This window comes from Lepidochelys olivacea, assembly GCF_965140295.1.
Source record: "Lepidochelys olivacea isolate rLepOli2 genome assembly, chromosome: 2".
Lineage (NCBI taxonomy): Eukaryota > Metazoa > Chordata > Testudines > Cheloniidae > Lepidochelys > Lepidochelys olivacea.
The window spans coordinates 22,780,955-22,803,758 of NC_140412.1; the positions used below are offsets into that span (position 1 = coordinate 22,780,955).

General features: G+C 42.0%; 1 protein-coding gene across 6 annotated transcripts in view; it reads left to right on the top strand.

The window, feature by feature from the left end:
- The window catches only part of ZHX1 (zinc fingers and homeoboxes 1), a 43,310-nt gene that overhangs the window by 17,078 nt on the left and 3,428 nt on the right, over positions 1–22,804 (top strand). For 3 of the 6 annotated variants that reach the window (XM_084621683.1, XM_084621684.1, XM_084621685.1), the window contains one exon: positions 13,810–16,654. The exons of 2 other annotated variants lie outside the window; for them this stretch is intronic. In XM_084621683.1, the coding sequence (XP_084477809.1) occupies positions 14,036–16,651 (2,616 nt within the window). In that variant the 5' untranslated portion in view covers positions 13,810–14,035 and the 3' untranslated portion in view covers positions 16,652–16,654. Of the gene's footprint in view, positions 1–13,809; positions 17,188–22,804 lie in introns of all 6 variants that reach the window. One more of the 6 variants, XR_014710592.1, reaches the window with a different exon arrangement.

The window sequence follows — 22,804 nt, forward strand, 5'->3', positions numbered from 1 at the left end:
GAGCCAGGAGTCCATGCGTTCTTGTCACGCCTATTCCACTGACAGGTGTGAAGGATTGAAAAGTCTACAAAACTGTTGTTATTGAGCAAGGTTTAACACTACTGCTCTAGGAGAAGGCAAATATCAGTACATAGACCAACACAGGTTGCAGAAAGTCACTGCTGTCAGCGTTCATTTCCAATATAGCAGGCATATCTCATTCAGTTAGCCACACTGCCTCTCAGAAAAAATGGGAAATCTGTGCTTAGTTATGCTATTGGTAAAATGGAGCTACTTCTGTATGCCCATCTTCTCAAACTGCATTGAGATCAACAGATGAATAAATACTGTGTAAATGCGCAAAGTATTGTTTTGTTTTGTTTTTAAAGAAAAATTTCAGTAGTCCTAACTCTGAATCCCTTGTTCTTGCCACTACACTGCAATCCCTTACCAAAGCCAGGAATGGACCCAACAATCCTGATGTCCACATTCTCCTGCTGTCTAGAATATAGTTGCACATGAAGGACTTTCTTCTATTCATTTTTCTTTTAAAAAAATACAGACTGGATGATGTAATTATCCCTTCTGGCCCTAAACTCTGTGGGGAAGGGGAAAAAAAAAAGAAAAAGAAAGAGAAGCTGCTCTTATGGGGCCTGACCATTAAAATGAATGAGTCTTTCCATTGCCTCCAAGGGGCTTTATCTATTAGGCTCCTAGCCCCCAGTCTCATCACAGTTCAGGTGGTGGCTTGGCAATCCCTTACTGCTTGTGCTAAGAACATAAGAACAGCCATACCAAAGGCCCATCTAGCCCAGTATCCTGTCTGCCAACAGTGGCCAATGCCAGGTGCCCCAGAGGGAATGGACAGAACAGGTAATCTTCAAGTGATCCATCCCCTGTAACCCATTCCCAGCTTCTGGCAAACAAAGGCTAGGGACACCATTCCTGCCCATCCTGGCTAATAGCCATCAATGGACCTATCCTCCATGAATTTATCTAGTTCTTTTTTGAACCCTGTTATAGTCTTGGCCTTCACAACATCCTCTGGCAAGGAATTCCCAGGTTGACTCTGCGTTGTGTAAAAAAGTACTTCCTTTTGTTTGTTTTAAACCTGCTGCCTATTAATTTCATTTGGTGGCCCTTAGTTCTTGTGTTATGAGAAGGAGTAAATAACACTTCCTTATTTACTTTCTCCACACCAGTCATGATTTTATAGACCTCTATCATATCCCCCCTCAGTCGCCTTTTCCAAGCTGAAAAAGTCCCAGTCTTATTAATCTCTCCTCATACAACAGCTGTTCCAGACCCCTAATCATTTTTGTTGCCCTTTTCTGAACCCTTTTCAAATCCGGTATATCTTTTTTGAGATGAGACAACCACATCTGCACACAGTATTCAAGATGTAGGTGTACCATGGATTTATATAGAGGCACTATGATATTTTCTCTTATTATCTATCCCTTTCTTAATGAGTGCCAACATTCTGTTCGCTTTTTTGACTGCCACTGCACATTGAGTGGATGTTTTCAGAGAACTATCCACAATGACTCCAAGATCTCTTTCTTGAGTGGTAACAGCTAATTTAGACCCCATCATTTTATATGTATAGTTGGAATTATGTTTTCCAATGTGCATTACTTTGCATTTATCAACTGCCATTTTGTTGCCCAGTCACGCAGTTTTATGAGATCCTTTTGTAGCTCTTCGCAGTCTGCCTGGAACTTAGCTATCTTGAGTAGTTTTGTATCATCTGCAAATTTTGCCACCTCATTGTTTACCCCTTTTTCGAGATCGTTTATGAATATGTTGAATAGGACTGGGCCCAATACAGACCCCTGGGGGACACCACTATTTACCTCTCTCCATTCTGAAAACTGACCATTTATTCCTACCCTTTGTTTCCTATCTTTTAACCAGTTAGCAGTTCACGAGAGGACCTTTCCTCTTATCCCATAATAGCTTACTTTGCTTAAGAGCCTTGGGTCAGGGACCTTGTCAAAGGCTCTCTGAAAAATCTAAGTACACTATATCCACTGGATCCCCCTTGTCCTCATGCTTATTGACCCCCTCAAAGAATTCTAGTAGATTGGTGAGGCATGATTTCCCTTTACAAAAACCATGTTGACTCTTCCCCAACAAATTATGTTCATCTATGTGTCTGACAATTTTGTTCTTTACTATAGTTTCAATCAGTTAGCCCGGTACTGAAGTCAAGCTTACTGGTTGTAATTGCCGGGGTCACCTCTGGAGCCCTTTTTAAAAGTTGGCATCACATTAACTATCCTCCAGTCATTTGGTACAGAAGCTGATTTAAATGATAAATTACAGACAACAGTTAGTAGTCCTCCAGTTTCATATTTGAGTTCCTTCAGAACTCTTGGGTGAATAGCATCTGATCCTGGTGAGTTATTACTGTTTAGTTTTTCAATTTGTTCCAAAATCTCCTCTGACACCTCCATCTGGGACAGTTCCTCAGATTTGTCACCTAAAAAGAATGGCTCAGGTTTGGGAATCTCCCTCACATCCTCAACCGTGAAGACTGATGCAAAGAATTCATTTAGTTTGTCCGCAGTGGTCTTATCGTCCTTGAGTTCTCCTTTAGCAGCTTGATCGTCCAGTGGCCCCACTGGTTGTTTAGCAGGCCTCCTGCTTCTGATGTACTTAAAAAAATTTTTTTTATTACTTTTTGAGTCTTTGGCTAGCTGTTCTTCAAATTCTTTTTTGGCCTTCCTAATTATATTTTTATACTTAATTTGCCAGAGTTTATGATCCTTTTTATTTTCCTCACTAGGATTTAACTTCCACTTTTGAAAGGATGCCTTTTTGCCTCTCACTGCTTCTTTTACTTTGTTTAGCCATGGTGGCTCTTTTTTGGTTCTCTTACTAAGTTTTTTATTTGAAGTATACATTTAAGTTGAGCTTCTATTATGGTGTCTTTAAAAAGTTTCCATGCAGCTTGCAGGGGTTTTACTTTTGGTGCTGTGCATTTTAATTTCTGTTTAACTATCCTCCTCATTTTTGTGTAGTTCCCCTTTCTGAAATTAAATGCTACAGTGTTGGGCCGCTGTGGTGTTTTCCCCGCCACAGGAATGTTACATTTAATTATATAATGGTTACTATTACCAAGCGATCCAGCTATATTCACCTCTTGGACCAGATCCTGTACTCCACTTAGGACTAAATCAAGAATTGCCTCTCCTCTTGTGGGTTCCAGGACTAGCTGCTCCAAGAAGCAGTCATTTAAGGGGTCAGAAACTTTATCTCTGCATCCCTTACCTGAGGTGATATGTACCCAGTCAGTATGGGGATAGTTGAAATCCGCCATTAATATTCAGTTTTTTATTTTATTTTCAGTTTTTTATTTTAATAGCCTCTAATCTACCTGAGCATTTCACAGCCACCATCACCATCCTGGTCAGGTGGTCTGTAATATATCCCTACTGCTATATTCTTATTATTCAAGCATGGAATTACTATCCATAGAGATTCTATGGTACGGTTTGGTTCATTTAAGATTTTTAATTCATTTGACTCTATGCTTTCCTTCACATATAGTGCAACTCCCCCACTAACATGACCTGTTCTGTCCTTCCAATATATTTTGTACCCTGGTATTACTGTGTCCCATTGATTATCCTCATTCCACCAAGTTTCTGCAATGTCTATTATATCAATATCCTCATTTAATACAAGGCACTCTAGTTCGCCCATCTTACTATTTAGACTTCTAGCATTGGTATATAAGCACTTGAAAAACTTGTCACTTTTTAGCTGTCTGCCATTACATGATGTAATTGAATGGGATTTTTTTTCTTTTGACTGTTTCTCATCAGATCCTACCTGTATTTTATCTTCCATCCTCTCCTCCTTATTAGGACATAAGGAATCTCCATGTAGAGATCCTCCCCTAAAGGATGTTCCTGTCCAAACCACATGCTCCTCTGCACTTGCTGGCTCCTCCCAGCCCTTAGTTTAAAAACTGCTCTACGACATTTTTTATTTTAAGCGCCAGCAATCTAGTTCCATTTTGGTTTAGATGGAGCCCATCCTTCCTGTATAGGCTCCCCCTTTCCCAAAAGTTTCTCCGATTCCTAATAAATCTAAACCCCTCCTCCCTACACCATCATCTCATCCATGCATTGAGACCCTGCAGTTCTGCCTGTCCAACTGGCCCTGCATGTGGAACTGGAAGCATTTGAAAGAATGCTACCATGGAGGTCCTGGACTTCAGTCTCTTACCTAGCAGCCTAAATTTGGCCTCCAAAACCTCTCTCCTGTCCTTCCCTATGTCATTGGTACCTACATGTGCCACGACCACTGGTTCATCCCCAGCACTACACACAAGGCTATCTAGATGTCTCGAGAGATCCGCAACCTTCGCACCAGGCAGGCAAGTCACTATGAGTTTCTCCCAGTCATTGCATACCCAGCTATCTAGGTTTCTAATGGTGTGCATAAAGGCTCTGCAGCTCTATGAATCCTGCAACCATGCTTAATTAGAGAGCACAAACATCTGTTCATTACAAAATACAGCAGTTTGTGAATCTGGGGTGTTATTGTTAGTGTAAAGAAATGAAAAAAGATGCATGACAATGATCAACAAATTGAACAGAACACTAAAAAAATAGGTCCATATATATCAATGTGACTCTTACATACAACACTGCTTAGCTTTTTTTACTTAATTTTTTTCTTTGCTTTGTTTTTTGGGGGGAAAAGGGGAGCGCTTTTGGGGGGTTTTTTTGTTTTTGTTTTTTAAATATGGGAGTGTTGTGGTTTCTTATCCCATGTTCAAATTTGAGATTCAGGATGTCATTGGCAAGTCTTCTAAAAATAAACTCCTTGCCTGAGATGACACCACATTGCTGATTGACTAATATTGCGGCTTATGAAACAAAAAGTTATTTTCACTTCTTAATTGGTGCAATTTCTCTTACATTTCATGAAAATTTCAATTTAGATAAAGTTTCTATTAATGGTGAGTGGGGAAAATGAAAATGAAAATTGCAATAAACTTGGAAATATGCGCAGAGTGCCCCACTAACTGACATTCAGCACAGAAAAAACGTTTTAACTTTTAAGAATTTATGCTGTAAGTGTGAAAGGTCCCTAGAGGCCTCCTAATTCAGCAAGAAACTTGAGCACATGGCTAACTTCAAGCATGAGTAGTCCCACTGAAGTCAATTCATGTGCTTAAGCAGCTTGTTGAATCAGGGCCAGAGCTCTGTTAGAGGGGGAATTTTGTGAAAATTTCTGGCCCTTGATTCAGTTTTACTTTGTACTTCATCTTTAAGCAATAGTGTCCTCAGAGCCAGGCAGGCAGAACACCTGGAGGAATTGCCAATATAAGAGCAAACTAAAGACAATTAATTCAGCCCGTCAATAATTGATAAAAGATGACCAGCCTGGTGATCATCGATACTATTAAACCATGAAAATACAGGAAGTGTAAGGAATCCTACTACTCAGGATTGACAAGTTGAAATGTTATAGGCAACTTGACAGCTGGTAAATTAAAACAAAAAGTGAAAAGTAGTTTCAGGTACTTCAGCGCCTCCTGAGTCACATACTAACGTTTCTGTTTTTACAATCACATTTTGGGTTGGTTTGTTTCTTGTTTTTTTTAAATTCTCTCAGCCCATGCTAGGTGAAAGTTCCATATGAGCAGGGAGACATGATTATTCACAAAGTAAACAGTATGAACACAGGGAGGAAAGAAATCTTCATTTCTTGCAATGTAAGCTGTTTCTTGTTGAATGACCAGATAAAAATTCCGATAGAAATGTGATTCCCCCCCCCCTTTAAATAGATTTCCTCTGTAATTCCCATTTTATTTTCCCTCAGCTTCTTACCTGTAGGAGGCAGCAGGCTTCTGTCTGTTTCAAAAATATTTATATGCAGCTTCACCGTTCACCCAACTTTTGACATTAACTGAGAACTTTTTGACACTTAAAATAATAGGAAAGGGTTAACTGGTAATGTGAACAATTTACTTTTTTGTTTTCAGTTTTCTGAACGTAATTTTTCACAGCAATTTCTCCTTCAGCTTTAACAGTTAAGGTTGAAGGCTGTGAACCTGCAAGGATTTTTCATATGCTGTAACTTTGAAGTCAGTGGGATTATTCGTAGTGCATAAAATTAAGCACATGTGTAAATCTTTCCAGGACTGTGGCTCAAACCTGAAAGTTCAAGGTAAAATTACAAAAGTAAGGCGTTTTTAGCAATGAGTAAAACTTAAGGGATTAAAAGACCTGATTTTTTTTAAGGCATTTAAGCACCTAACTCCCATTTAAATCAGTGGGAGATAAGCACCCAGATACGTTTAGAAAACTGACTTTAGTAATTTTCATCTGCTGTTAGCAGCATTGTGTCAAAATAAATACGATTTTCTGAAATTACTTTATCCTTTTAAAAAATCTTATCTAATGTGATCGACGGTATGTAAGCACACAGCTTTCTTTATTTCATAGAACTGCTTGCACAAAGAAGCATGTTGCTTTCCTGGTAAAAAGGCTAGAGGGATGGCATAGTATGTTTAAATGTAGGCACCGCAAACCAAAATAGAGACTTGGGGCTAAATTCTGCACTCACTTATAACATGTACCACTTGAGAATTGGACTGTCAGTATGTTGGTAAGACTCTTTGGGTAATGTCTACACTATGAAATTAGGTCAATTTTATAGAAGTTGATTTTTAGAAATTGATTTTATACAGTCAATTGTGTATGTCCCCACTAAGCGCATTAAGTCAGCGAGTGTGTCCTCAATACTGGGGCTAGCATCAACTTACGGAGCAGTGCACTGTGGGTAGCTATCCCAAGTTCCTGCAGTCTTCACTGCCCATTGGAATTCTGGGTTAAGCTTCCAATGTCTGAGAGGGCAAAAACATTGTCGAGGGTGGTTTTGGGTACATGTTGTTAGTCGCCCCTTCTTCCCTCCCTCCGTGGAAAGCAACAGCAGACAATCGTTTCGCGCCCAGTCAGCTCACCACTGCTGTTGTGAGCATTGTAAACACCTCGTGCATTATGCTGGAGTATGTGCAGAACCAGGCTAAGAGATGCTAGCACGAGGACAATTGTGATGAGGACATGGACACAGATGTTCCTGAAAGCATGGGCTGTGGCAATTGGGACATCATGTCCCAACCAGTGGGGCTGGTTGATACAGTGGAATGCTGATTCTGGGCCCAGTAAACAACCACAGATTGGTGGGACCGCATAGTGTTGCAGGTATGGGATGATTCACAGCAGCTGCGAAACTTTCGCATGCATAAGGCCACTTTCCTCAAACTTTGTGCGTTGCTTTCCCCTGCCCTGAAGCGCAGAATTACCAAGATGAGAGCTGCCCTGATAGTTGAGAAGCAAGTGGTGATAGCCCTGTGGAAGCTTGCAATGCCTGACTGCAACTGGGAATCAATTTGGAGTGGGCAAGTCTACTGTGGGGACTGCTGTGATCCAAGTAGCCAATGCAGTCACTAACGTTCTGCTATTAAGGGTAGTGACTCTGGGAAATGTGCAGGTCATACTGGATGGTTTTGCTGCAATGGGGTTTCCTAACTGTGGTGGGGCAATAGATGGAACACATATCCCTATCTTGGCACCGGACCACCTTGCCAACCAGTATATAAACCAGAAGGGGTACTTCTCAATGGTGCTGCAAGCACTGGTGGATCACAAGGGACGTTTCACCCACATCGACGTGGGATGGCCAGGAAAGGTGCATGACGCTTGCATCTTTAGGAACTCAGCGCTGTTTGAGCAGTTGCAAGAAGGGACTGACTTCCCAGACCAGAAAATAACTGTTGGGGATGTTGAAATGCCAATAGTTATCCTTGGGGACCTAGCCTACCCCTTGCTCCAATGGCTCATGAAGCTATACCGAGGCAGCCCGGACAGTAGTAAGGAGCAGCTCAACTATAGGCTGAGCAAGTGCAGAAGGGTGATAGAATGTGCCTTTGGACATTTAAAAGCTCGCTGGTGCTGTTTGCTGACTAGGTTAGACCTCAGCGCAACCAACATTCCCATTGTTATTGCTGCTTGCTGTGTGCACCATAATATCTGTGAGAGTAAGGGGGAGACATTTATGGCGGGGTGTGAGGTTGAGGCAAATCTCCTGGTGGCTGATTTTGAGCAGCCAGACACCAGGGCAATTAGAAGAGCACAGCTAGGCGTGCTGCGCATCAGAGAGGCTTTGAAAACCAGTTTCATGACTGGCCAGGGTACGGTGTGACAGCTGTGTGTGTTTCTCCTTGGTGCAAGCCCACCCCCTTTGTTGATTTTAATTCCCTGTAAGCCAACCACCCTCCCCCCTTCAATCACAGCTGGCAAAGGAAATAAAGTAACTATTGTTTTCAAACCATGCATTCTTTCTTTCTTAATTAAAAAAAAAATAGTGAGATAACTGACAAGGTAGCCCGGGTGGGGTGGGGTGTGGGAGGAGGAAAGGACAAGGCCACATTGCTTATTGTAGCCACACTACAAATCAAAACTATTTGAATGACAGCATTCTGTTGGTTGAGCCATCCTCTGGAGTGGAGTGGCTGGGTGCCCGGAGCCTCCCCACCCCCCGCCTGCATTCTTGGGCGTCTGGGTGAGGAGGATATGGAACTTGGGGAGGAGGGCAGGCAGTTATACAATTAGCCTCAGCATCGCTTCCTGCCTCTGTTCTTCGCGCTCACTTAATGCTTTCCTGGCCTCTGCCACTGAATGCGTCCATGCATTAAGCTATGCCCTATCAAGTGCAGGAGGACTGCATGAGCTCAGAAAATATGTCATCACAGGTGCATTTTTTTCGCCTTCTAATCTGCCATAACCTCAGGGATGGAGATGATAGGGGGAGCATAGAAACATTTGCACCTGGGGGGAGATAAAAAGGGAGAGTAAAATTTAAGATGTTACATTTCTGAGAACAAAAGGGAGACTCTTTCACAGTGAATCAAGCAATTCACAGCACACATGCTTTAGGTACAAGGTCGCATTTTGCCTTTTATGTTGAGCCCCTGCCGGTATGGTGACATATCTCACACAGCTGGGCAACAGAATTCGGTTCCCAGGCAGCCATGGTAAGCCTTTTGGTACGCGGGGTTGGCTTCTTCCGCCTTCATAACATGTGGGAATGGTTTCAAACTGCAGTGCCATCCTTTCCCATAGCAAGCAATGGCAATTGGGTTTCACATTTAAAGGAGGAGCTGCGGTTTTCGGGTGGATGTGCAGCACACAACTCCCCCCACCCCACCTCATGGCTATTCTCTGGGATGATCCCTTCACCCCTCCCCCCACCACGTGGCTATTCTCCGGGATGATCCCTTTTAGCCAAGCGCAAACAACCCAGCATGAACGGGGTCCTTTTACTGTTCCCTTACAAAAATTCCCCTATTTCAACCATGTGACCATGAATGATATCACTCTCCTGAGGTTTCAGAGTAGCAGCCATGTTACTCTGTATCCGCAAAAAGAAAAGGAGGACTTGTGGCACCTTAAAGACTAACAAATTTATTTGAGCATAAGCTTTCGTGAGCTACAGCTCACTTCATCGGATGCATTCAAAAATAAAGACCAAATGTTGCTTGAATGCGACCAAAACCCAGGACCATTCGCTGCCATGCTTTGTGCTGCAATGATTCCAGACTACTTGCTACTGGCTTGGCGTGGTAAAGTGTCCTACTGTGGAGGACAAAATAAGGCAGTCCTCCCCAGAAACCTTCTGCAAAGGCTTTCAGAGTACCTCCAGGAGAACTTCAGGGAGATGTCCCTGGAGGATTCCCACTCCATCCTGAGACACATTTACAGACTTTTCCAGTAGCTGTACTGGCTGCGAATGCATCCCAATTCTTCAGGGAAAATCAAACATTAAACACTATTGCTTTTAAACCCTGTACTGTAGTTACAAATGTGCACTCACCAGAGCTGTCTTCTCCGGCTTCAGGGTCGGGGATCCCGCCTTGGGAGGGTATTGGCTCCAGGGTGATGAAAAGGTCATGGCTGCCAGGGAGAACAGATTCACTGCTTGCCTGCTGTGCATTCTCCTCTTCCTCCTCCTCATCCACAAAATTCTCCTCCCTGTTGTGTGAGACTCCCCCCTTGCAGGTGTCCACGGACAGTGGTGGGGTAGTGGTAGGGTCCCCCACTAGAATGCCATGTCGCTGATCATAGAAACAGCATGTATGGGGGGCTGACCCAGAGTGACCGTTTGTCTCCTTTGTCTTCTGGTAGGCTTGCCTGAGCTCCTTAACTTTCACGCAGCACTGCTGTGTGTCCCTGTTGTAGCCTCTCTCCACCATGCCCTGTGCGATTTTGGCATATATATTAGCATTTCTTCTTTTTGATCGGAGTTTGGCCTGCACAGATTCTTCTCCCCATACAGCAATCAGATCCAGTGTCTCCCTTTCGGTCCGTGCTGGAGCTTGTTTGCAATTCTGGGGGGACTGCATGGTCCGCTGAGCTCGCCATGCTGACCAAACAGGAAATGAAATTCAAAATTTCCCGGGGCTTTTACTGTGTACCAGGCTAGTGCATCAGCATTCAAAGCGCTGTCTAGAGCGGTCACATTAGAGCACTCTGGCATAGCTCCCGGAGGCCAATACTGTGGAATTGCGTCTGCACTACCCCAAATTCAACCCAGTAAGGTTGATTTTAGCGCTACTCCCCTCGCTGGGGAGGAGTACAGAAATGGATTTTAAGAGCCCTTTAGGTCGACAGAACAAGGTTGGTTGTGTAGATGCAATCATTTTAAAATTGACCTACCGTGGCTAAATTCAACCTAACTCCGTAGTGTAGACCAGGCTATGGCAGCCCTGTGTGAAAGAACTGTTATGTTTTGTGATCTAGAGGAGGGTAACATTTTCAAAAGTGACTTGGGCACTTGGGATCCTAAGTCTCATTGAAAGTCAGTTGCTCAGTATTAACAGTTGAGGTAAGGGCCATGCTAAAATTTTGGGAGTAGGGTGAGCTCAAATTAGACATGTAGGATGCGAGTTTCAGAATCAGTCAGTTAACCTGACTGATCCCATTGAAGTCCATAGGAGTTTTACTATTGACTTCAGTGGGAGCAGAGGTAGGCCACTGGCTAAGTGTTTTTGACACTTACCCATAAACTCTTAAATACAAATTAAAGTATTTTTCAATATTGCCATCTCTTTTTTTTCTAAATGTAAACTGTGTTTCAAAATGTTTTATATTTTATCTCGTGGTTCTAAATTTAGGGGGGAAATTATTTTGGAATATGATTTTGTAATGTTCTGTTAACATTTTATTTTATTTATTTTTTAGTCTATCAGCCTACCCATTTCATTCTTTTTTTTCCAATCCAAGTAAATAAGCTAATGTCGGATATGCTCAAGTGCGTTTTTTATCATTCTGATGAAAGGAATTCTCTGAATATAATATATAATATACACTACAGGGATACTCTGGCATCTCTTTTGAAGGGTCTTATGTAAAGATTACATTAGCAGAGATTTCTCAAGTGTAAATCTCTTTTTTAAAACCGAGTAAAAAGGTATGTGTACGGAAAAATATTCCAAAGAAGGTGCACGTGTGGAGTTGTGATTCAGTAAAAGAAGGTATTTGATTTAGACCTCTGTTCAGGAAAGTGTTTAAGCATATGCTTATGTACTTTCCTGAATCAGGGCCTCAATCAGTAAACAAAAGAATTTGTAAACATCTGGTACATTTCATACTTTAAACAGACAGACTTTGTTCACTCCTTGAAAAGACAGGATATGCTCAGGTTTACATTTCTAGCAGGAGAAGTTCTTTTAAAACAGGTGCATTCACAAGCAACCGACTTAAGATAAACTTCATCAAACTGTGTCTTTGCCAGCTTTTTCCTTTATAATATATGATTTCATGTGCTGTATTATGCAGCAGAAGGGAACCCTACTTTCTGCTAGCAATCGCAGTGCATAACTGGATGCTGACAATTAGGTGAACTGATACACCGGTAGCAGCCTGTGGGGTAATAGTGTTGTACTCTTTCAAAACCTGAGTGTGGTGTATAGCTCTGTGTGCAGCTAAGTATAATTACTTGTTTCTCCTTTGCGCTGAAGAAAAGGTTGAAGCTAAGGGTAATTTTTTTTTTTTCGAAATGGGGGATAAGGAATCAAGTGACTATACTATGTAGAACAAATATTTCGTTCCCTTCCTCATTTTTTTCAGTTTCCATTCCTTTCTTCCATTTATACTCTTCTCTCTTTTTCGTCTAAAGCTGTTTCATGAAGGCACTGTCCTTCCAGTTGAGGTCTGCTAAATACTGTTCCCTTTGTAATGCCATCTGAAACAGCCAAGATGGATTGCTGCTCCAAATTCTTCTCTAATTGAGTACTCTGCCACCTTGGAAGCTAAGGACCACATTCAAGAGTCAGACTCTAATCCTCTGGTTGTAAACTCATGTCTCTGAGGATTTTCTTGTGTAGAAGCTAACATCTGACTATATTTCAAGGAGAAAACAATTAAAGAGATAACAACACTCTGCAGAAGTTTGTGGGACACTTTCCTATGCACTGTGCCCACAGGATGAAACTCAATCATTTGGCACCTTTTAGGAATATCTGAAGTTGCTCTTTCTTAATCTATGTAAATATGCATAATTTGGTATATTTTAAATTGTAGATATATTTTGTATCTGTTCATTCGTTCTTTTCTGAGAAATAGACCAGGATCTCTGTGCCTGAAGTGCATAATTTTGGTTAGTGTCCCTTTGCTGTTTCAGCCCATGTTTGTTCTGCGGTAATTCAACCAACCATGTTCTCAGTAGTGTGCACAGTGATGCATGCAGACACGCTTTAGTTAACAAGCCTGTGTAGCAATTAATTTAAACTAGTTTGGAATAGAATTTTCAAATCCTGAATTTCAGTGATATTTGTGGGACAGAGAATGAATCTTGCCCCTATGCTCAGGGTTTAGCTGATCACCATATTTGGGGTCGAGAAGGAATTTTCCTCCAGGGCAGATTGGAAGAAGCCCTGGAGGTTTTTCGCCTTCCTCTGTAGCATGGGGCACGGGTCACTTGCTGGAGGATTCTCTGCTCCTTGAAGTCTTTAAACTACGATTTGAGGACTTCAATAGCACAGATATAGGTGTGAGGTTTTTTTTGTAGGAGTGGTGGGTGAAATTCTGTGGCCTGCGTTGTGCAGGAGGTCAGACTAGATGATCATAATGGTCCCTTCTGACCTAAATATCTATGAATCTATGAATGAGGTCCTCACCCCTTCTCTGCCAGGGTGCCATTAAAAAGGGCTCTAGAAGTCCTATATTCACACTGGGGGAAGATGACTCCAGCATAGACACTGTGGAAAAACCACCCTAAGGTTGTCTTCTGAGCCCTCCTCAAAAGCCCTGGCATATGGGGGTGTGCCAGGCAATGTTGGTCAAGAGGGTTGTGTCAAGAGAGGAGCCATAACAGGCAGTGCTATGCCCTAGCAAGGCTTCAGTCATTTCAGTAGAGCACCATGGGATTGAGAGGGTGCAAAGGTGGCTTAACGCTTCTGATCTCAGAATTGCACCCAGCATTTAAAGAAAAGGAACAATTGGAAAGTCACTGTTCTGATGCCATCCCATGTTTGATGTCCTTCATCTGCGTTGATATATATTAGAAATCTTTGACACTGTTAATGTAAAGAGCCTGATCTTGTCACACTTACTTCTGCTGAGTAGTACCTTACTCCTTGATTAGTGCTATTAATTTCAGTGGGTCCACTTCGGTGGGAGTAAGAATGGCAGCATCAAGCACATAGTGTTAAATTACTTGTAGTCACAGAATATTTTTCTGGCTAATGAATAGAAATTACTCATTTCAAACTTATATAATGATGTTTTCCCTCCTTTACTGCAGGTGGTGGAAATGGACTTTAAGAAGCTGTGACTCAACATTTCATCCTTGAACTACAACGTTTTTTTGGGTTTTTTTAATCTGATTGCACTACAAAAAAGCTGCTAATGGGATAAATGCTGAGAAGTTTCAAGAATTGACTTGAAATACCAAAAGCCCTTATTGAAAATCAAGAAGAGCTTGAACCTACATCAGTATCATTCAGTGAATATTATTTCCTCACAACAGAATGGCAAGTAAACGAAAATCAACTACCCCATGCATGGTCCTAGCAAGTGAGCAGGATCCAGACTTAGAAATGATATCAGATTTGGATGAAGGACCTCCTCTACTTACACCAGCAGAGAATGCTACAGCTGAGAGTATATCAAGTGATGAAGACATTCAAGAATATATGGATTCAGACAATCAGCAAAATAAAAAAGTTGAAGGTGGCTATGAATGTAAATACTGTACATTTCAGACGCCAGATCTAAATATGTTTACTTTTCATGTTGATTCAGAACACCCTAATGTAGTATTAAATTCATCCTATGTTTGTGTGGAATGCAATTTTCTTACCAAAAGGTATGATGCTCTTTCAGAGCACAATCTGAAGTACCACCCTGGAGAAGAGAATTTTAAACTGACCATGGTGAAACGTAATAATCAGACAATCTTTGAGCAAACAGTGAACGATCTCACTTTTGATGGGAGTTTTGTGAAAGAGGAGAACGGTGAACAATCCAACACCTCAGAGATCCCCTCATCAGGAATCTCAATTAGCAAAACTCCTATTATGAAAATGAAAAACAAAACCGAGACTAAACGAATTGCTGTGTTCCACAATGTAGCTGAAGACATTCCTGGTGAAGAAAAGGAAACTGAAAATGAGCCAGACTGCGAGGAAGTAGTCGAAAACCCACAATCAGCAGTTTCCGAGTCCAAAATGAACAATCCAGCTGCTTGCGGTGCAGCAGATACAACTAGCCCTGTAATGACGCCAGCACCCGTGATTCAACCTGGGGTGGCACAGGTAATAACTGCTGTCACGGCTCCACAGAACTCTAACTTGATTCCAAAAGTCTTAATACCTGTAAACAGCATTCCAACCTACAACACTTCTTTGGATAACAATCCTCTTCTGCTCAACACCTATAACAAATTTCCCTATCCAACCATGTCAGAAATCACCGTTCTCTCTGCTCAAGCTAAATATACTGAGGAACAGATTAAAATATGGTTTTCTGCCCAACGTCTGAAACATGGTGTGAGCTGGACGCCAGAAGAAGTGGAAGAAGCAAGGAGGAAGCAATTTAATGGCACTGTGCATACAGTACCACAGACAATTACGGTTATTCCAGCACACATTTCAGCTGCTGGCAATGGTTTGCCATCCATCTTGCAGACATGCCAAATTGTTGGTCAGCCAGGTCTTGTCCTCACTCAAGTTGCTGGTACAAACACATTGCCAGTAACAGCCCCTATAGCTCTGACAGTAGCAGGAGTCCCAAATCAGACACAGTTACAGAAGAGCCAGATCCATACCGCCCAGCCTGTTGCAGAAACCAAGCAAGTAGCTGCCATTCCAGCCCCTCAGCTTATCAAACACGAAACCACGTTAGTAAATCCAGATTCATTCGGCATCCGTGCAAAGAAGACGAAAGAACAGCTGGCGGAATTAAAAATCAGCTACCTTAAAAATCAGTTCCCTCATGATTCAGAGATTATTAGGCTCATGAAAATAACAGGCCTGACCAAAGGAGAAATCAAAAAGTGGTTCAGTGATACACGATACAACCAGAGAAACTCAAAAAATAATCACGGCATTCATCTCAACAACGATTCTTCCACCACCATTATTATTGATTCAAGTGATGAAACAAACGAGTCCCCAACAGTAGTCACGCCACAACATAAGCAATCATGGAATGCGTTCCCTGATTTCACCCCACAGAAATTCAAAGAAAAGACCGCTGAACAGTTGCACAACCTCCAAGCAAGTTTTCTCAATAACCCTATCCTGACCGACGAAGAGCTGAATAGGTTAAGGGCACAAACTAAACTGACCAGGCGAGAGATCAATGCCTGGTTTACAGAGAGAAAGAAAACAAATGCTTTAAAGGAAGAAGAAGCTGAGTTAAAAGAGAGCAGTGCAAACAGTTCAAAAGATGAGGCTGGAGAAACCTCTCAGGGAGAGGGATCTGTATGGCTACGGTCAGGGGGTTCTGCAAGCAAGGTGGGTAAAAAGTCACCAGAGCAGTTACATATGCTTAAAAGTTCATTTGTCCGTACTCAGTGGCCATCCCCACAAGAATACGACAAACTGGCAGAAGAAACTGGCCTCCCGCGATCGGACATTGTTAGCTGGTTTGGAGATACTCGCTATGCCTGGAAAAATGGTGGTTTGAAATGGTACTATTACTACCAGGGTTCCAGTGGGAATTGTATGAATGGTCAAGGCTTTGTCAGAAGGAGGGGGAGAGGGAGACCAAAAGGAAGGGGAAGAGGAAGGCCTCGTGGGCGGCCTCGGGGAAGCAAAAGGATAAACAACTGGGACAGAGGATCGTCAGTCATCAAATTCAAAACTGGAACAGCGATCCTTAAGGATTATTATCTGAAGCATAAATTCCTCAACGAGCAAGACCTTGATGAACTTGTTGCCAAATCTCACATGGGATATGAGCAGGTCAGAGAGTGGTTTGCAGAAAGGCAAAGAAGATCAGAGCTAGGCATAGAGCTGTTTGAGGAGAATGAGGATGAAGAAGAAATGCTGGATGATCAGGAAGAGGAGGAAGAAACGGATGATAGTGACACTTGGGAACCCCCCCGACATGTTAAGCGTAAATTCTCAAAATCAGATTGACATGTAAGTTTGGGGCTTGGGGCAAAAACCCATAAATTATATCTGACATTATTTTGAAGAGCCAAATAGTTTTTAAAGGCTTTCCGTTTTAGTGAACACCTGCCTAGCATGTTCCCTCCACCTGAGAGAGTGGACAAGATGCTACCTGTGCAGCCACCAAATATTTGCTTCCTGGCTAGCAGAGATGGATATGCTCAGTGCTAACTCAGGGTTTGGAACTATAAATCCAACCCAAATTCTGCTGCTGCTCCTCCTCCTCCTCCACATCACTGCTGAGGGCTCATCATTTAAGTGACTATTTATAAATATTTAATTGCCTTGTGTTTAATTCCAAAAAAACACAGCTGCATTTTTCATTGTTATAGGAGAAAATAACCCGCTCTTGGAGGAGGAAAATATAAAAACCTAATGTCTTTTTGCAAACCTCGCTTTACCTCCTAAGGCTTCAGAGCTTTTGGTGTTTGTTTTTTAAAGGAAAGAATTCAAAAACAGAAAAGAAGGGGAAAACTGTGACAAAGGAATCAATAACCACAGGGGTGAGGATTACTTGGTTTTAGAAAATAGGTGAAATGAGTGTCATGTTTTTCAAAGTGTTTCAGGTTTACGGAACTTGTGCTGAAAATGTCTTTGTTATCATGAGCTGAGTCAGTTTAAATGTAGGGCTATAAGGTGCTGTTCATTAAACTTAATCAGCATATCCAGAAATCCATTCTACATCCATTTAATTTAAATGCATGGTAGACCTGATGTGATCCATATCAGCATTCATTTTTTGCTTACGCATTTGGTTTTATGTTGGAAAATGGTAACATAAAAGTCCTTGAAATCAAGTGCAGTATTCTGAAAAAGGTAAATATGCAGATGAGTTAGGAAAGTTGCTTTAAAAACTGTTCAGAATCAGCTGCTTTGTTTAGAAACAAAGACATGAAAAGACAGGGCAGAGATTAAAAGCATCTGCAAAGTCACTGAATGTTAGGAAAAACACTTCAGCTTTTTAAAGTAGCTATGGCAGAACCCCAGTATTTTAATTCCTAGAGAAAATTAAAACATGACTGCTATTGCCTCTTAGTCTTTGGGTGTAACAAATGATATGTGTACACATCTCACTTTTCATCTCTAGTGGCAGCCCAGCTGAACGATTTGCATGCAAGATTAACCATACTCCATCCTTATGGATTCAGCCCATCAGTGTGATGATTACTTCCATGAATGTGTAGGGCAATAAAACTACACGGTCAAGTATTCTGGTTTCAACTCAAAGTTTGACCTACCTGGACTGAACTCCAGAAGTATTTGAATCTGATAGAGAATGTCTTCTGAATCTTAAATATTAGTTTCTCTAAAAATCAACCACTTGGTCCTAAGAAAAAAGAATTTTCCAGTGCTTGAACAGACCGCTTTAAAACAATGGTCTAGATTCACTAAATACTGCTCAGGAAGGTGCCTCACACTAAGGATAGGCAGTCAGTGTTTCTACTGCCATCTTCCCTTATTTCCTGCTGGAAGGAGAAGCAACTTAAAATTTCACTAGGTCTTTGAATTCCACCATGGAGAAGAGATGCTGAAACAATATTCCTGGTCCCCTGGCCAGTGCTGTCTACTTTTTGGGTGGCATTAGTCCCTACAAAAAACATCCTGTTATCACACACATTCTCCCTTTGTGCCTTCTCCCCAGTGGGCACCCTGCTTTCAGGGGCCTATAGAAGGCAGCGTAAACCTGAGTCAAATCTATCCCAGTGTTTCTGCACCTTCAGTAACCAAGTTCAGAACTCCTGGGGCTCTCTTCTTCCTCGCAGAGTTAAGTGGTGACAAAAGATCAATCACTTTCCCTCTGACCGTGAGCTTCTGAAGCTGTGGAGACCAGTAGCTCTTACAAAGCGCTCGCTCGCTCTCTGTTTATGGCTGACAGATCAAACAAAAAAGAAGGGAAAAATATGCTTTCTCTAGGAAACATCTTGCAGCGGACTATTTGTGTTTAATTTGTGCTCCCTCTCCAGACATATCTGCAGCCACCTCTGTAATCTGATGTCTAAAGTGCTGGCTCAGCTGCAGGAGGATACTCTGTCTGAAATTCCAAAGCACGTGATCGAGTGTGTTCTCCTTGTCTGTTCAATATTACAGACAAATGTTAAGGCAGTATGCATTTGAGCATATGTTGCAGGATTCAACTTTGGAAGTATCGGGTGGCTTGAGGGACCAGAACGAGCACCAAAAGTCCAGCAGTGTGATTGGTCTTTTGTTGGTACCTATCACTGTGAGGATAAATTATAACCCCTGCAATAAATGTAATTACCAGTTACAACTTTGGGGGAAGCACACTGATGTTTCCAGTGGAGTTCATGACCCTGGATATATGCTAGTTTGACAAGAGATCAATATCTGGCCTATTCTTTTTGGGCTTCAACTTCTAAAACTGTCTCAGTGATTAACAAATAGTCTTGTTAGGCTGATGCTGATATAGATGAGGCTGTTGAGCAAGCTAGAAGAAAAATCTTTTTAAAAAAAGTCATGTTAATTTCAAGCTCCATTGCGAATATAGGGTCAAAAATCAGTGTTTGCCAAATGGGAAACGACAAAACCAGTAGGGAGAGAAACGCTATTTTTGAGCTTCCAATAATATTAAACCCTGAAAATCCTTGGCACTGTCTCTCTATTAAGGCAAATCCAGACTTTGCTTCTTTAGGGGTGACCAGAAGTTTAGATTTTTCTTTTAACATTGTTAAAATAAACTTTTTCCTGTTTTCTTAAGAGATTGTTTTTAGGCCAGTATTGAACTGAACTTTTTAAAAAATGTGGTATGATCTAATTGGGAAGATCTCCAGATCACTTTGGTTGTGGTCTCTTAAATATCACCACATACGAGATGAGAGAGACATGAAGGGATAATAGATTTAAGTATTTATTCTGATACTCCTGGGATGAAAGTCTTTCAGTAAGATACTCTGAGGATTACTTTTAACATATACTGGGTCAGATTCTCAACTGGTATAAATGTTATAGCTCCATTGACTCCAATGGAGTAACAGTGACTTACACGAGCTGAGGATCTGGACCACTACCTCTTTGAATTCTGGAAGATGTAAAACAAAACAAACACTAGGGGCCTGCTCATCGGAAGCGTTGAGCATCCACCACCCTTATTAAAGACAAATTGAGTGTTCTGAGCCTCCCAAGACTGAGCATGATGATAAAATGCTGACTAGATAACCAGTGACGTTCCTAGGAATTGTGTGCGCTCAGCACTGCTCATAATCTGGCCCTATTAACAGACCCTTAAAAAAATAATTACCATTTATAGCATTTATACATTTCTGTGAAGAGGAGGGGGTTCCTTCTTATGGATGCTTCTGTCATCTCACCACAACTGACATGAAAATGAATCACTAAAAAGTACTCTCTGTGTGGAAGACTGCAGGATTGTCTGTTTCTGTAATTGTAGCAAAGGCAGGTAGGAAGCAAAATGTACTTTACAACAGTGGCTCCAAAGTCTTGCTGCTCAGCCCTGCGATGCGCTGCTGATGCTTGCCTCCCTCTGTGGGTTTGTGTCTGCTTGGAAATTGACTGAAATAAACTATTCTGGAATAATCATCACTTGGATTAAGCTAAATCAGAGAAAGGCACTCTTATTCTGGAATAAGAGTGTCCATACAGAGGCTTATACTGAAATAACTATTTCCAATAATTATTTGGGAATAGCTATTTTGGTAAATTTCCAAATGTAGAAAAGCCTTTATTATTTCTGTAAAGCTTGGAATGTCAAGATCAGAAGTAGCCTAGGCTCTCTGTGATGGCATTAAAGCATGTACTGTTGAGTGGGAGGTGTGGGGGAACTGTCTTGTAGAGCTCAAGTCTTAGCCCTAGGTAGATGGTGGAGTTGAACAAAAAAAAAAGATTAGGAACCAGTGTTTTAGAATGCACCTGTGAATGTGGCTAGCTGAGAACAAATACAGAGCCAGAATGTTCTCCTTCCTTTTCCTCTGATGTTTCTACCAAGAATATCTGATCTGATTATGTAGTTGCTGCTGCCTTTGAATCTTAGCTGATGGAAAAATAAAGACATTTTCCATGCCAGAATGGGGAGAGACATGAGACATGAAAAGAAATGGGTGTCTGGGTGGGCTCATGGTCCAGTGTTACCACAGTATGCTGCCTCCTAGGGAATCCCTCAAGCACTATGCAACCAGCTCATTTGGCTCTTAAGGAAGAGGGAGTGTTTGATATCTTTCAAGTGATCCTCTCCTACAGACCCAGAAGTGCTGTTGGCTGGCTGGAGAGGGAGTCAAAGCCAGCCTTCCGTGGCCACATGGATGAGAACCACCAGATACAAGTCCTTTGAGAGGAGGGGCAAATGGAGAAGCCTGGAAATTTTTCTTCACTTGCCCAGAAAAAAATCCACTTCTCTAAAATTTCATAAGCAAACCATGATCCATTTCTTGTTCTGTCAGAATAGCAAGGGGTGTAATAAGCTAGGTTTTGTGCCCCTCTCCTCCCTCACTTTAACTATTATGAACTGCTGCATAGCGTTGAACGCAAAGAAGGAGCTAATTCCTTTTCCTCCCTTTTTTCTACATAGTGATGGAAGTTGAGTGATTTTTCCCAATACACGATAAAAGTTGGGCCACTCAGTGGGTGCGTTTGTCCACCAGACTATTGAAATTGCTTTTGAATAAATTCGTACGAAGCTTCCCTACCGAGCTGTAATATTGATCGCTGGGGATAATGTGAACACAGTACACCCCCCCCCCCGAGGAATCTTTCACATGTTGCTTACAGACTTGGGGCAAAATCCTCTCCCCGTTGTGATCGCTGGGGATCTCTGATGCAGCTGAAGAGATTTCTTTCTGCCGTACAGGGTTGGGGCAGGATTTCTGGAGCCACCGCACAAGAGGTACAAAGCCCAGAGGTGTGGATCCATTAGCTCTTCTCCCCCTGAAGTGGGAACACAGCAGTAGCTAGGACAGTGGCAGTCTCAGGCCACGTAATAGCTGTGCTGCCACTCCTCAGCTCAGGGCTGGGGAGGGGTATTGCCCCTTTCACACTAATGGATCACTCTGGTTGGGGGGGAGAAGGATAGCTCAGTGGTTTGAGCTTTGGCCTGCTAAACCCAGGGTTGTGAGTTCAATTCTTGAGGGGGCCATTTAGGGATATGGGGCAAAAATTGGGGATTGGTCCTGCTTTGAGCAGGAGGTTGGACTAGTTGACCTCCTGAGGTCCCTTCCAACCCTTATATTCTAACTAATTGTGATGCTACAAACAGAATTGTGACCATAGGTGAGAAATACCTGGTACATAAATTTTAATGGGGGGAGGGATAGCTTAGTGGTTTGAGCATTGGCCTGCTAAAACCCAGGGTTGTGAGCTCAATCCTTGAGGGGGCCATTTAGGGATCTGGGACAAAAATTGGGGGATTGGTCCTGCTTTGAGCAGGGGGTTGGACTAGATGACCTCCTGAGGTCCCTTCCAACCCTGATATTCTATGGTTCTATGGATGCTTAGTGTTTCCTTCGGTAATTATGACTTGCTTAGCTTCAGCCACCTGACAGCAGTGGAGCCAGCACCATACCTCTATATATTCATAGTACCTCCCAAAGAGAGAAGGCAAGTTTTCCGGCTGCTGTCTCGCTAATACCCAAACCCCAACCTGGAAGCTTGAAAACTGGGCATGCAGTGAAATAATATTGACTGTCGGGGATTTAATTGGGCTTTGCTTGGCAATAGGGCTTAAAAAACATTAGCTACTAATGAAGAGATAGGAATATTAGTGATCAAGAGATCAATAAATATATTGAAAATTGTTCAAACTGGTAGAATCATATAAACTACAGATGGAAAAGATCTATGAAAGAGTCCATTCCCTATCCCTCCCTATGCAATGCTGGATTGTTTCCTGCTCTGTCTAGGTTTTAAATACCTTGTGTGTCATAGGATAAACAGACTTCGCAAATAGTATGGCAGGGGCTTCAGGTTACTTTGGAGCTTTTGTACTGTATTAGTATTATGGAGAAAATGACTCAAAATGAGGTCAGTTAAAGAAGAAACAAATTAATAATAGTTCTTTGCACTTTATATAGCATTTTTCATCCCACTATCTCAAACCACTTTACAGAGGTGTGAGATTATTATCCCCATTCTGAAATGGGAAAACTGAGGCTT